Source organism: Caenorhabditis elegans, chromosome V, assembly GCF_000002985.6.
Source record: "Caenorhabditis elegans chromosome V".
Lineage (NCBI taxonomy): Eukaryota > Metazoa > Nematoda > Chromadorea > Rhabditida > Rhabditidae > Caenorhabditis > Caenorhabditis elegans.
This window is the reverse complement of record NC_003283.11, coordinates 16,788,503-16,802,760: the sequence shown is the minus strand read 5'-3', so window position 1 is coordinate 16,802,760 and position 14,258 is coordinate 16,788,503. Positions and strand designations below refer to the sequence as shown.

Below are 14,258 nucleotides of genomic sequence, written 5' to 3'. Positions count from 1 at the left end.
ACTCTAAAAACGAAGTTCATCGGGTGTTGGTAGAGAACAAAATCTATGAAACTGGGTCAACAATTGAATAAATCCGGGAAAAAATGAAGGTGACTATGGGAGAAATTAATGAAAAAAAAACAGAAACAAGGATAACAAAAGGACAAAAACGACGAGAAAAATGCGAAAAAAAAGAAGAAAATTATCTTTGGAATATCAGAAAATAAGAATAAAAACAACAAAAACTGGAGGGATTTTTGTCTGAAAATGGTCTGAAATTGACGAAAAAGGGTCGATTTTTTCGAAAATTTGACTCAAAATTTGCAAAAATCTGAATTTTTCGTTTTTCTGGCGGATTTTGGCAATTTTTTGAGTCAAAAAATAATTTTTTGGACTGAAATTGGTATTTTTAGGCCAGTTTTTGGGAAAAAAAGCTTGAAATATCGCAATTTCAGATCAAAAAATAGTTTTTTGGTGGAAAAAGCCATTTTTTACATATTTCGCTCAAATTTTGGATTTTTAAAAACATTTTTGCCTCAAAAAAAAAAACCACTTTTCGGGGTAAAAGTGTTCCTTTTTAGGCATATTTTTGGGAAATCGGCTGAAAAAATGAGTTTTCTGGCGCAAAAATGTAAATTTTAAGATAAGCAGCTCAAAAAACGGCAAAAATTGAAAAAAAAATCGAAAAATACCAAGTTTTGAGCGTTTTCCCGTTTTTCGCACAAAAAATAGCTTTTCGGAGAGCAAAAATCCAAAAATTCAGCAATGTCAGCTTGAAAAATGGATTTTTGGCTCAAAAACTGCAAAAAATCCAAAAATTCAGCGATTTCAGCTCGAAAAATGGATTTTTGGCTCAAAAAAAGGCAAAAAATCGGTCAATTTCTGCAAATTTTAAGACGATTTTCTGACAAAATCATCTACTCAACTACAAAAAAAGTGAAAAAAAACGACGAAAAATTGAGGAAACAATTAATGGAAAGAAGCCAATCTCTGAGTTCCTGGCACAGCATTTCCCTCGAGTTTCAGTTTCCCCAACATTGCTCCAACAACATCTTCACGCTTCTCCTCCGAGTCATTCTCTTTTGTATGATGAAGATGCTCCTCTTCATTTACAACTTGAAGAGCCGGACTTCTTGACCCAGAGAAATATGAATTAAGTTGACGAGTTGCGGCAAGCAGAAGACCGAAGAATGGTGGAGATGGAGTGAGTGGATGGGAAAGGTATTCGGGATGGAATTGGGCTCCGACAAAGTATGGGTGGTCTGGAATTGGAGATAAGCTTCAAGGGGTGCCGGTTTTTTTTAATTTCGACTTTTTGAAAAATCTTCTCAAAAATGAATAAAATAATGTTTATCAGCATAAACAAAATTTGATTTTTTTTTAAAGTTTGTTCATCGATTTTCACCAGAAAAATTTAGATTTTTAGGAAAATAACTTCCAAAAATGGAATTTTTGTTAGGTTTTTCGGACCAAAAAACTTCTTTTTTTTTCTTCAAAAATGTTATATTTTAGTTGGTATGACGATAAAAAACCAACAGTTTCTTTTTTTTAGCCGAATTTTTTTTTGACAGTCTTGTTAAAATTTTTCTGAAATTTCAAAAAAAAAATTGTAGATTTGTCCGGAAAATGGCTTAAAATTTGGGCTATTTTTCCCACATTTTTGAAGAAAAATATCGATTTCCTTATAGTTTTTACTCGTCAACTTGAATAAAAATTATCAAAAAAATGAAATTTTTTTTTTTTTTTTTTTGATTTTTCGAAAACAAAGTCGATTTCTCGGAAAATAGCTGAAAATTTGGGGTGTTTTCCCACATTTTATAAGAAAATAATATGCCTTTTTATGTTTTTCTCCACAAAAAAAATTTGATTAAAAAATCGAAATTTCTCGATTTTCTCCAATTACACCCTTGGTAAGAATTTTTAAAAAAGTAGAAAAATACGACTAAGAGAAAACGGCCTAAATTAAGAGTGACAGGGCCAAACCAGCAGATTTTGAGAAAAAAATTAACTGTTAGCAAAGAAAATTGCGTAACCACTTGCAGAGAGAGAGTCATCAATTTCAAAATCAAATGGTTCGCAATGGAGCGCGTTCGCTCTCTCTGAAAATTGCCAGGACGCAATTTCCAGAGGTAATTATCGATTTGGAGCAACTAAAGCGAGAAGAATATCGATTGATCTCATGAAATAGCTTGTGTAAACTCGAAATATGCTAAAATAAACACATTTTGAATTGAGATATTTTAAAAATGTTTCAAAACTTTTTTATTACGGTTCAAACTTTCGAACTAATTAAAATTGATTTTTAATTGAATCTTGTCTTATTTCTGTCATTAATAGCACGTTTTTTCGTTGATTTAGGTATATTTAAGGTCTATAGGTAGGCAAAATGCACCTGGAATAACGAAAAATGTGAACTAATAAGCAATTAAAAATCAATTTTTCGGCCGCTTAATTAGCTACAAGCTGGGCATTTTTTCATAATTTTTAACCGCCATAAAACATTTTTGAAACATTTTTAATGGCAAAATCTAAGATTTTAGCCTTTTTTTTCTTAAAATTTGAAGGTTTCTGTATGAGAATCTGTCTGCCAGGGCTTAAAAATTGAATTTTCGTCCTTATATTTACCCTTCATCTCGAACATTTCCATACGAACAGCTGGCCGAGTAACCCCATCGCCTCCTCTCTGACACAAATCATCAATTTTGTGCAACAAATCAATTTCAGTCTGATCAGCCATCTGCATAAGCTCCGCCGAGCTGTCGGTTCGCTTCTTAACATCCCAAATATCAGTATTCTGTTCATCTACACCCATTCCGACGAACAAGAATCCCTTCCGAGCCATTTGTGGAACAACGTGGGGATTCACTTCGTAACGGTGACGGTGACGTTCTTCCACTGTGTGAGTTCCGTAGAGACGGTCTGGAATGAGAAATTTTTTTTTTAATTCTGATTTTAGGCGGGTTTTTTTTCAGCTTTTTCTGATGAAAATGGCAATTTCTGTGCGTTTTAGCCTAGAAAATCGCAAAATTTAACGTTTTTTTCCATGTTTTGCACCTAAAAAGTCATTTTTTCAGCTGAAATTATTACTTTAAAGCTTATTTTCCGAAAATAGGCTTAAAAAGTAAAAACTTTTTCAATCCGAATTTCTGATATTTTAAACTTCTTTTTTTTTGTTTGAAAATAGGCCTAAAAATACCAAATTCAGTCTAAAAAATAAATTTTTTGTCACAAAAAGTTGCTAAAACCGCAACAAATTGAAAAATTCAGATTTTTGCAAATTTTGAGTCAAATTTTCGAGAAAAAAAACCGCTTTTTCCTATTTTTTAGGCTCTTTCAGATATTTTTTCGACAAAAATTGCAATTTCTGTTCGTTTTTAGCACAGAAAATTGCGAAACTCGGCGTTTTAACGAAACTATAACCAGAGTTTTATTTAGAGGACGTTCTTCAGTTCTTATGCGAATTTCGACGCATTTTTCTGAAATTTTCAGCTTTTTGACGTATTATTCCATTAAAAATTTCAATTTCTGTCCGTTTTAGCCGAGAAAATTGCGAAATTCGGTGTTTTAAAGCAATTCTAGGGCTTTTTCACCTTTAATGCCAATTTTCTAAGCATTTCCCAGCTTTTTGTGCTGTTTTCAGTGTAAAAATGCATATTCGTCGGTTTTTAACACAGAAAATTCGATTTTCTGGACGAATTCCCGTGTTTTTCTGCCAAAAATTACAAATATGTTAAAAGGGAGGTAGCGAACGTGAAAATGGCCACAAAATTCCGAATTTTATAGTAAAACAGCTTTTAAAAATCTCAACAACGCAAAATTCACCAAAAACTCTCATATCGCAAGCTTCACCTTGTTGTAGCTGTCGGAAATAGGTTTTTATTCAATTTTCGCTTTTTTTGGATCATTTTGGTGGGGTTTTCCAGTGTTTTTTTCATTTATTAGGGTACATTTTCAGTCGATAAAAGGAAAAACGAAGGATAAACGAACAAAATACACAATAAATTGCGATAATTGAATAAAAATCTATTTCCGGCAGCAACGACAAGGAGACCTTGCAAAATTGGAACTTTTCGCTAATTTTAGCGTTTTTCCAGATTTTTACTATGAAATTATGTATTTTGTGGCCATTTTGAGTCTCGCTACTCCACTTTTTGTAATTAATTTGCTAAATTCATGGAAAATTCTAATTGTCTGTGTAAAATACAGGTAAAAATCCACATTTTTACGAGAAAAACCAGCACAAAAACCTGAAAAATCAGGGTTTTCCTGTTTGAAGCCTTCAAATTTTGCGGTTTTCTATGATAAAAACGCCAAAAATTGCAGTTTTCATAGGTAAAATTATCTGAAAAAGCTGAAAAACAACTCCAATCTCCTGGAAAACGTACGAAGAATGCATTCGTCGGTAAGGAATACTGTAGAACGTCTTCCAAGACGCATAGTTCCACCCAATCCCTTCTCTTCAACATTATGTTCTGGCATATCGATCACTGAAAAAAAATCAATTTAATTAATGAATTAATTATCTTCAGAGCCTACCAATCTGCTGATTTTCGTGCAATTTCGAGTTAAATTCCGTCGAATTGGCTCCGTCGATGCTCAGAACATTTCTAGCGAATTCGATAGCCGCCACTTGCATTCCCAGACAAACTCCAAGATATGGAACATCGTTTTTTCTACAGTATTCTGCTGCATTGATCATTCCTTCTACACCACGTTTATCGAATCCTCCGGGCACAATTACGCCGCTGAAAATTTGAAATTTTTGATATTTTTCGGTTTAATACACTAAAAATGGCATAAAATCCCGAACTTCAAAAGAATAATCAAAAATTGTCGTCGAAAAATGGGAAATTAAGTAAAAATCTGTGAATTTTCATGTTAGAGCGGCTTAAAAATGGCCAAATATCAATGAGACTTCTTAAAAATTACTCATTTCCCGAAAAAATGAATATTTCTAGCTAAACTCTCAATTTTTTCCCAATTTTTCCATGTCTCAGCGGCGGGAAATACGATTTTTTCAAACTTTCATCGCTTTCACGGGATCAAAATAATATGAAAATTCCCAAATTTCGACGAAAAAACGGAAATTTTGAGTGTCAAAAAAAGAAGTTTCCCCTTTTTCGTCGAAATTCGGGAATTTTCATGCTATTTTGACACAGTAGAATCTATGAAAATTTAAAAATCGAATTTCCCGCCGCTGAGACATGGAAAATTTGGAAAAAATTGAGAGTTTAGCTAGAAATATTCATTTTTTCGGGAAATGAGTAATTTTTAAGAAGTCTCATTGATATTTGGCCATTTTTGAGTCACTCTAACATGAAAAACCCGTAAAGTCGCAGATTTTGGCTTAATTTCCTATTTTTCGACGACAATTTTCGAATAATCCTTTAGTGTCAAAAAGTGTCAAAATACAGTAAAACATTTGATTGGTTAGAAAATATCTTTAATTTCAGTTTAAAAATGTGAAAAATGGCTCAAAAATGCATTTTTTGAGCATCTTCGCCGAATTTTTACCTGTTGAGACCAATTTTCGGTCTCTCCAACATGAAAAATCGGAAAAAATTCCATATTCTAACAAAAAATTTAGCTTTTTTTTGCCAATTTCAGTCCAATTTGACTAGAAAAATTGGAAAAAATCGTGATTTCAGCTAGAAATACGCCGTTTTCCGAGAAATTTTAGCATTTTTTTCCTTCTTTCCACATACTCAGCAGCCTTCACACTATCCCAAGCGGCTCTCGACTGTTCTTCCATTCCTGGCTTATTCTCCAAAAGCTCCGAGTCGACGTAGGTTATCTTGAGCTTCCGTTTGGCGTGAATAGCAGCATGAGACAAAGCTTTATTGACTGAAGCATAGGCATCGGCGATTTTCACGTATTTTCCGACGAGTGCAATATTCACAACCTGCTGGAAAGTATCACAGAGCTCCGATAGATTAGTCCAGTGATTCATGTTGAATTTCAAATCTTTTCTAATATTCTCAGAGATTTCCGATAATCTGAGACGCTGAGTAATCGCTTCCAACACTCCCTGCTGCTGGAGAAGCAGTGGAACCTTGTATATATTCGACACATCATGAACACCAACCACCTGCTCCAAATCCATCATTCCAAACCCGGCAATCTTCTCTCTGAGGTGAGGATCAAGCTTCTCAGTCGAACGGCAAATCAGAAGATCCGGCACAAGACCGGCGGCCCGCAAATGGCGGACAGAGTTCTGCATTGGCTTGGTTTTCGGTTCACCGGTGGCGTTTGGATGTAATATCAGCGAAACATGAACATTCATCAAGTCATTCTTAAGAGTTGGACGTTGGAATCGTTCGAATGCCGAGAGATATGTCATTCCTTCTATATCCCCAATAGTTCCACCGAGTTCAATGATACAAACGTCGGGTTGCTCACTGGTTCCATCAACAGGGATCCGCGCAACTCGTTCAATCCAATCCACAATAGCATCGGTCAAATGAGGGATCATTTGAACAGTTTTTCCACAATAATCGCCTCTTCTCTCGCGTTCCATCACGTGTTTGAACATTTTTCCCGTCGTAATATTGTTATCACGAGTCAGACGAATGTCGAGAAATCGTTCATAGTTACCCAAATCCAAGTCAACTTCTCCTCCATCATCGAGAACAAAAACCTCTCCGTGCTCATACGGGGAGAAGGTTCCGGCGTCTTCATTAAGGTACGGGTCGATTTTGATCGCAGAAACCTGGAAAATGCGGCGGGTTTTTGTGTTAAACGATGGAAAATGAACCGAATATAACTGTAAAAAATTATTGAAATTCAGAGCAAATGCGTTATTTGGCTGTATTTTTGGATATTTTCTTCGATATTTGATCAAAAACACTATTTTTCCACAAAAAAGATAAATTTATGTGAAATTATCGACTTCAGGTCAATTTTGAAGTTTTTGCGAATTTCTTTCGGATTAACGCGAGAGAAACCCGGTAAAACATCAAAATTGGGCTAAAAATCGATAATTTCACATAAATATACGATTTTTTTGCGGAAAACTGTCTGAAAAGTTGAAACACGGTGTTTAAAATCAAATATTAGGGAGAAAAACGGAAAAAAAACCCAATAAATATACCGAGACAACGTACTTGTCCGGGAATTCGAAAAATAACTCCTTTTTCTCGAATATTTGCGAAATCATAGCAAATTTATACATATTTTAACAGTCATATTCTGTCATTACGGTCCATTTTCTATCATTTAAGCACTAATTTCAAATTTTCTGATAAAAAATAGTGTTCGCTAGCGAATTCGCTTATCAGTTTGCTCCGTTTCTGATCCTTCAAGGAATATGCCACATATGTCGATCGCAATTACCTTGTATCCATTATTTTTGAGCAAAACGCCCAAACTCGACGAAATGATGCCTTTTCCGACGCCAGAAATGACTCCGCCGGTCACCAGAATGTATTTTACGCGTTTTTCGCCCGGCATCTCTGTAATAGACGAGATAAATTGATAAAATTCGTGTTATGAAATTAAAATTTCACATTTTTGAGGTCAAAAATCAAAAAACGCGAGTGTTTTTAGGCAAAAAATGGCAAAACAAATTTGTTTTTAAATTTTTTTCGCGGGCACGAGAAACGCGCCAATGACACTGGCACGAAGTGCGCCAGCAGGCACCCATGGCGTGACTTTGCCTTCGATTTTTGTATTTAATATTTGCGTTTTTTCTTTTTAAGTTTCTCGTCTTATTTTGATACTTTGTGATCTTTTTCGCTATTTTCTTTTGTTAAAATCAAAAATTTAATTCTTTCAGCCGGCATTCGCCCTATTTTATGCTCAAACAACTGCTCCAAAGGCTCACCCGAATCATGACAAAAACCGTTGAGGAGCAAACCGTCGACAAGCTCAACCATGTTCAATCGGGTGGTGTGCACAAGGAACCTAAAAAGCCAAGAGTAAAGCAGGCAAAATATGCGATGCTTTTAGGCTATCAAGGCAAAAAATACTACGGCATGCAGGTCTGATAAGATAAAAAAAAGGTCAAAATTGATAAATTTTAATTAATTTTTAGCTTCAAAAAGACCTGCCCACAATTGAATCAAAGCTTCTTGAGGCAATGGAGACGGCCGGTTGGATCACGACCGCTCAAAAAGAAAAACCATTTGATTTCTTTTTTCAAAGAGCGGCGAGAACTGATAGGGCAGTATCAGCTGCTAGACAGGTTGGAGTTTACTAATTTGCTGCTGTTATCAGTGTTTTTTTCACTGAAAAGCCGAAAAACTTCATTGAAAAAAGGAAAAAATAGCGAATTTTATATCATTTTTCCAGATGTGCGGAATGCAACTACCCAGAGATGACGCCAAGTATCAAGCTGAGGGAGCTGGAATTCTTAACAACATTCTTCCAGCCGATATTCGTGTTTTTGGAATGCGTCGGACCACGAATTTCTTCCATCCACAGAAGCAGTGTGATCATCGAACCTATAGCTACACGTGTCCATCTTTTGTGTTTGCAAAGCCTACGGAGGTATAGAAGAGGCTAAATTTGGATTTTTCGCCGAAAATTAGCTGAAAAATTGAATTTCCCGGCAAAGTTTGACCGAAAATTTTAGTTTCACGCTGAAAATGTGAATTTTCTGCGGAAATAGACTGAAAAATCAAGTTTTCAGGCGAAAAAAGACTGGAAACCTGTATTTTCGGGCAAAAATTGATCGAAAAATCGAATTTCCCGCTGATATTCCGTGAGAATCTCTAAAAATTCTTGATTTTCCAGCTCACCAACTCCTCTTTCCGACTTTCCCCGGAAACCTTGGCAGAGGTGAACAGTATTCTCTCAATCTACCTCGGAACCCACAATTTCTTCAATTATACCGCTAAAAGAGCCTACGATGATATGAGCTCCAATCGATACATTATCTCATTCGAATGCAAAGAACCATTCCTTTTTCGTGACGATTTTCGTAAAGAAGACGTGGAATTCGTGCAAATTGTGATTAAAGGACAATCATTTGTACTTCATCAGATTCGAAAAATGGTCGGAATGGTGATTACAGTCATTCGGGAACTGCATTTAAAGTCGTCGATTCAAAGATCATTCGAGGGACAGCGAGTTCGTGTTTTTTTCCTGTTTTTTCGGTGTTTTTTCAACTTCAAACAGTCGAAAAAACACAATTTTTAAACATTTTTTCGATATTTTCGCGTCGAAAGTGTGAAAATATAACATTATTTGTGTTTTTTTAAATCTTTTTCACCAAAAAATATTTTAAAAACCCTATTTTGAAGCGGCAAACGCGCATCGTTGCGAGATCACGCGCACGAGGTACATGTCCCTTTAAGAATTGTGTAGATTTACGCAAGCGTGTACTCCTCGTGGACAATTTCGAATTATTTTCCGCAAAATTTAACAGTTTTCGCGCAATTTTGCCGCTTTTTCACGAGTTTAACACCTTTTTTAGACGAAAATAATTAATTTCTAACGAAATCCAAATGAAAAAGAGATTAAAAAGTGCAAAAATCTAGCATTTTAGCCGAAAACTTTTAAACTTAAAAAAATAAAAAATTTCAGATGGATATCCCAATGGCTCCAGGACTGGGTCTCCTCCTCGAGCGGACTCATTACGATTCCTACGATCGAAAGAATTCAAAATCCCACGAACCACTGACCGATTGGGGAGAGATCATCGAAAAAGAAATCGAGCGGACCAAGTTCGAGCTCATCACCAAGGATATGATCGAGACGGAGCTGCTCACTCAGGGAATGCTCAAATGGCTTGCGGATCTTGTTCATCACGACTTCACGGCTAATGCGGAAGCTGAGGAGCCCGAGAAGAAGACTTTTGTGACGATGGCGGCGGCTTGTGCGAGCAAGGCGGCCAAGGAGCAGGATGGTGTTGCTCCAGAGGCTCAAGATGCTCCGAAGGAAGCCGAGGCTCCAGCAGAAGTCACTCCTGAGCCAGTAGCAGCGACGTCGTCTGGATAATTTATAATTTTTGATTTAACTGCTGTAAAATTTGTTGTTTTTGTTGATTGATAAATTGTTTAAAAGTAAAAAATAATAATAATTTTATTATTTTGAGAGAACACATAATTCTCAGACAGACAACAGACGACGTACTACTTGGCATATTCAATAATTATTAATAAGTGGAACGAATGGAGGTGAGAGCCGCGTGGGCGAGCAGAAGACGTGAAAGAAGAAGTGCCTCGTGTTGGCGGCGAGCATCAGCGATGAAATCGGCAGCAACTCTACGGGTGGCCCCGTCGGTCAGCTGAAGAACACGAATCGCGTCGGACTTTTTGCCAGACTTCCAGAGTTGCTCGGCACGTGTGAGCAAGGTGAAGTTGTTCTCGACAGCTGGGGTCAGGCTGAAATTATAGTTTTTTTACAGATAGATATCATTTCAGACACTACTACCTCTCATTAGCACCCTTCTTCGGGACGAGCTCAATAGTCAGGGAAGACTTGAGCCACGAGTAGAGATGAGCCAGAGCTCCACCTTCATTGACATAGGCAACACGACGTCCGATTCGGCAGACTTTGTTGAAGCGTGTGTTCAGATCCTGCTCCGTGTACTCCCCGCGGACTTTTGAGGTTTTCGACATTGCCGTATTGATGGTTTTCACGAATTCATCAGAGTTTCCACCACCACAGCACGAGAGAAGTGTCTTCATTTGATCTCCCAGTGGAGCACGTCTTCCCTCCATGCAGCAGCTGGCTCGATTTCCGAAAATTACAGTTCCCTTCAGATTTTGGGTGGCTAGCCACATTTGTTTCGATCTGGAAAAATGGTGGGATTTTTTTCAGATTTTGATTCAAAACATTTTCGCACAAGTTGGCGGATTTTGATTGAAATTGTCGATTTTGGACTGTTTACGCTTGAATTTAACTAAAAAAAAAGTCAAAATATCAATAATTCATCGAGTTTTAAATGAAAATCGATATTTTGACTATTTGGAATGCTAAAATCAAGCAAAAATTGCCAAATACCAAAAATTTCAGCCAAAAATAGGATATTTTGGTCATTTTAAAGGGTAAAGAGCAGGAAAAGTACTCCAAAATTGAGATTTTCAGAAAAAAAACTTTAAAATTCTCGTCGTGTAGTACAAGAGCCCGCGTAAATCGACATTAAATCCAGTACTTTCTATTCTCAATATCCATTTGAAGATGTCCAGAAAGCGCTTTTTCAATTCCAGCCAGCTGAGCCAACGCTTTTCCGACCGCCGACGAGTGGAGCTGAAATTTTTTTCAATTTTTAAACAAATAAAATCCGGAAAAATCGTTAATTTTATACATTTCTCTCCTTCAGAACAGCTTCATCTACATCCTTCGCGTGCTCAATATCGTACAGCTGCTTCTGAGTTCGAACGACTTCTTTCAGCTTTTCGTCGTATTTTTTCTGAATTTCAGCAGTGGCACGAGCGAGCTCCGCGTCGAGCTTCTTCTTATCGAACTCTGGGATCACTGCGGCCTGTTTGGCATTGGTCTCGAGACGAAGCTTTTCGAGAAGATCTTCCTTCTTCTTTGCAATGATCGATTGGATGCGTTTTTCCTCGTTTAGCTGGAAAAAAATCGATAAAAAACGGGAATTCGGAGCTGAAACATTTAAAATTTGGTTTCTTTTTGAGGAAATTTGTTGAAAAATCGGGAAAATTAACATTTTTCATTGAAATCTGAAAAAAACAGATTTTCAAAAAAAGGCTTTAATTTTTGAATTAAGAAAATCATGTTTTTTTAAATTGAATTTAATTGTTAATTTTCTATAAAAAATTTTATATTTTCCGGAAAATCGGAAAAAATGCCAGAATTGCAGAATGACCGTGTAAAACTCTTCCAGCGTCTCGTGTAGATTTACGCCAATCGTGTACTCCCCGTGGAGAAGTTTTTTTTAAAGTTTTCAGCTGAAATTCGCGATTTTAGACCATTCTTGCCTGTTTTCAAAAGCCAAACCGACAATTTTCACATAACTATCGCTTTTTATTTTTTAGAGATACATAAAAACCACATTTTGCGGTTTAACTATTTGAAAACTGGAATTTTTCTTTTTTCTAGTGGAATAGTAAAATGTGATAAATTTGCGATTTGGCTATTAAATTTAGGTGAAAATAGTCCAAAATCAAGCATTTCAGCTGAAAAACTGTAATAAAACTTCTCCTCGGGGAGTACACGAGCTGCGTAAATCGACACACATAATTTTCAATTTTTTTTCGTTCTTTTTTCAAAATTTTCAGGAAAAAATGCATTAATTCACAGGAAAAATTCGAAAAATCGACTTTAGAGGAGAAATTGAGATTTAAACGCAATTTTCTTTACAACTATGCCAAAAAAATGAATATTTGCCTTGCTATCAATCAATTTCTGGCTGAGCTGATCAATTCTCAAGTGAGCATGAGCCAAAATCGTGTGCAAATCCGCTTTTTTGATCTTCATTCCATCTTCATAATTCAAATTCGGATGAACTGCTTTCAGTTCCATTTGGAATTTCCTGCGGCTCTCCGCTACACGATCACTGTAGTCATGCACGAAAATACGCTCCGAATCGACATGTTTCACGTTTGAAATCATCTCATCCAGCTCGTTTGAGAGCTTTTCAGCAGTTGCTTTTGAGATTGGAACCAGTGGATTCAGCTGAGTAGTCTCACCTTGACCGCCGAGGTTTGCCTCCGTGACAAGGTCAGCGACGGCATTTCTAGCCAATTTCTCGGCTTTTTCATCCTTTTCAGCGAGCCGTTTTGCCTTCAGATGAGCAACAGTCACTGAATCCCAATCTCCGTCTTTTCCAGCTTCAATAGCCTCACGAATTGTCTGAACGTGATGCTCAATAGCTCGAATCGTTTCCAATTTGGCGCTAGTCGCAACTTTCGTGGCTTTTTCGGCTTGAGTTAGGTGGTTTTTCAGGGATTCCGTGAGCTTTTCGTTCCTTTCCTGGGGATTCAGTGGAGTCTTCGCGCCGATGTATGGATTTTCGGGCTTTTTCTCGATTTTCTTTGGTTCAGTAGTCTCTTTCAGGTTCTCCTTAACTCCGATCAGCTCTTTTTTCACGGGCTTCGGCTCAAATGGCTTTGGTGGAACTTTCGGATCTGCGGAATATTGCAGAGGTCGAAGATCTTTAAGACGAGGCGCCGGCGGTTCTTCTTCTCCGATCGTGTAATTCAAAATAGTTCGAGAACCGGGAATCACGCCTTCTAGCTGGAATTTGATTTTTTTTTTGTTTTTTTTTAATTTTAAATTTTAAAACCTTCTTTCTGAACTCATTATCATAAGAAGCGTATCCAGCAACTCCTGCTGCACCAGCAGTTACCGCTCCAACAGTGGCTCCGACAAACTTGAGACCTCCCGAAGAACCAGTTGCTCGAGAAGAAGCCAGTCGCTGAGTCTGAAAGTTCCCGAATTTGATTAATATTTAATAAATATGAACATACCAATAAATTACGACTTCCACGCATGACTTTTGAATTAAAAATCTGAAGAATAACACTCAAAACCGCTCGAAATGATTGAAAAATTGGAAAAATTATATAAAAAAGATTTTTAAATCTGTTTGACGTGTCACGTACTTTCGTGTACACGGTCACGTCAGAATGCAGATTTCAAAGTCTACCGTAGTCCTGGATTGTGAACTCGATAGATTTTTTGACATTTTTTGGCAAATTTCAGCGAAGCAGAAGAGTCTTCATTGGAAAAATGGTTTCCTCTCAGCTAATTGATTTCAAATCGGCACCCAAGCGCGCACAAAAGCTCATCGGCAGCGACTTCATGGTGGTTGCTGCATAATTTAATCTGGCGTTCTAACTTTTTAGTTTAATCTGGCGTTCTAACAGCGAGATTTTCCAATATTTCAAAAACAATTTTTTAGGTTCGATTTCTAATTCGAAAATTTGAACTTCCAGAACAAAACAATCTAGCTGAAATAAATGTTTGTCTTAAGTATTTTCCAAAAAATGCAAATTTGCTTCAACAGGACAGCTAGATTTTCCAATAATTCAAAAACAATTTTTTAGGTGCGATTTCTATAGTTGAAACTTGGAAAATGATTTTTCTCAGAAATTTGAACTTCCAGAACAAAACAATCTAGCTGAAATAAATGTTTGTCTTAAGTATTTTCCAAAAAATGCAAATTTGCTTCAACAGGACAGCTAGATTTTCCAATAATTCAAAAACAATTTTTTAGGTGCGATTTCTATAGTTGAAACTTGGAAAATGATTTTTCTCAGAAATTTGAACTTCCAGAACAAAACAATCTAGCCCTAACAACTTGTGTCTAAATTATTGGAAAATCTAGCTTTTCTGATGGAACAATTTTGGAAGAAAAAATAAAAAAA

At 36.5% G+C, this 14,258-nt stretch overlaps 3 protein-coding genes across 5 annotated transcripts; 1 reads left to right on the top strand and 2 right to left on the bottom strand.

Annotated features, from left to right (window-relative positions):
- Positions 1-2: 2 nt before the first annotated feature.
- ctps-1 (CTP synthase) lies at positions 3-7,853 on the bottom strand (the record flags this gene model as incomplete). 2 transcript variants are annotated; one of them, NM_001404190.1, is made up of 7 exons in its annotated part: positions 949-1,241; positions 2,605-2,898; positions 4,365-4,466; positions 4,516-4,724; positions 5,685-6,688; positions 7,312-7,430; positions 7,802-7,853. In NM_001404190.1, 7 exons carry the CDS (start codon positions 7,851-7,853, stop codon positions 949-951), a joined length of 2,073 nt encoding a protein of 690 aa, NP_001391182.1. The 2 variants fall into 2 exon arrangements, with proteins under 2 accessions (NP_001366646.1, NP_001391182.1); NM_001380849.2 differs by lacking the exon at positions 7,802-7,853 and having other exon boundaries at positions 3-1,241; positions 7,312-7,429.
- Positions 7,809-10,002, top strand: pus-1 (the record flags this gene model as incomplete). Of its 2 annotated transcripts, NM_074841.8 has the most annotated exons (5): positions 7,809-7,958; positions 8,012-8,161; positions 8,269-8,466; positions 8,713-9,048; positions 9,505-10,002. In NM_074841.8, the coding sequence occupies 5 exons, from the start codon at positions 7,809-7,811 to the stop codon at positions 9,916-9,918; spliced, it is 1,248 nt and encodes a 415-aa protein (NP_507242.1). The 2 variants fall into 2 exon arrangements, with proteins under 2 accessions (NP_507242.1, NP_001123028.1); NM_001129556.3 differs by lacking the exons at positions 7,809-7,958; positions 8,012-8,161; positions 8,269-8,466; positions 8,713-9,048 and having other exon boundaries at positions 9,505-9,918.
- Positions 9,988-13,494, bottom strand: immt-2 (MICOS complex subunit MIC60-2). The gene is made up of 7 exons (NM_074840.7): positions 13,359-13,494; positions 13,175-13,312; positions 12,277-13,125; positions 11,231-11,497; positions 11,078-11,172; positions 10,354-10,716; positions 9,988-10,304 (listed from the first exon to the last, which is right to left on the bottom strand). Exons 1-7 carry the CDS (start codon positions 13,380-13,382, stop codon positions 10,076-10,078), a joined length of 1,965 nt encoding a protein of 654 aa, NP_507241.2. The 5' UTR covers positions 13,383-13,494; the 3' UTR covers positions 9,988-10,075.
- Between the last annotated feature and the right edge of the window lie 764 nt (positions 13,495-14,258).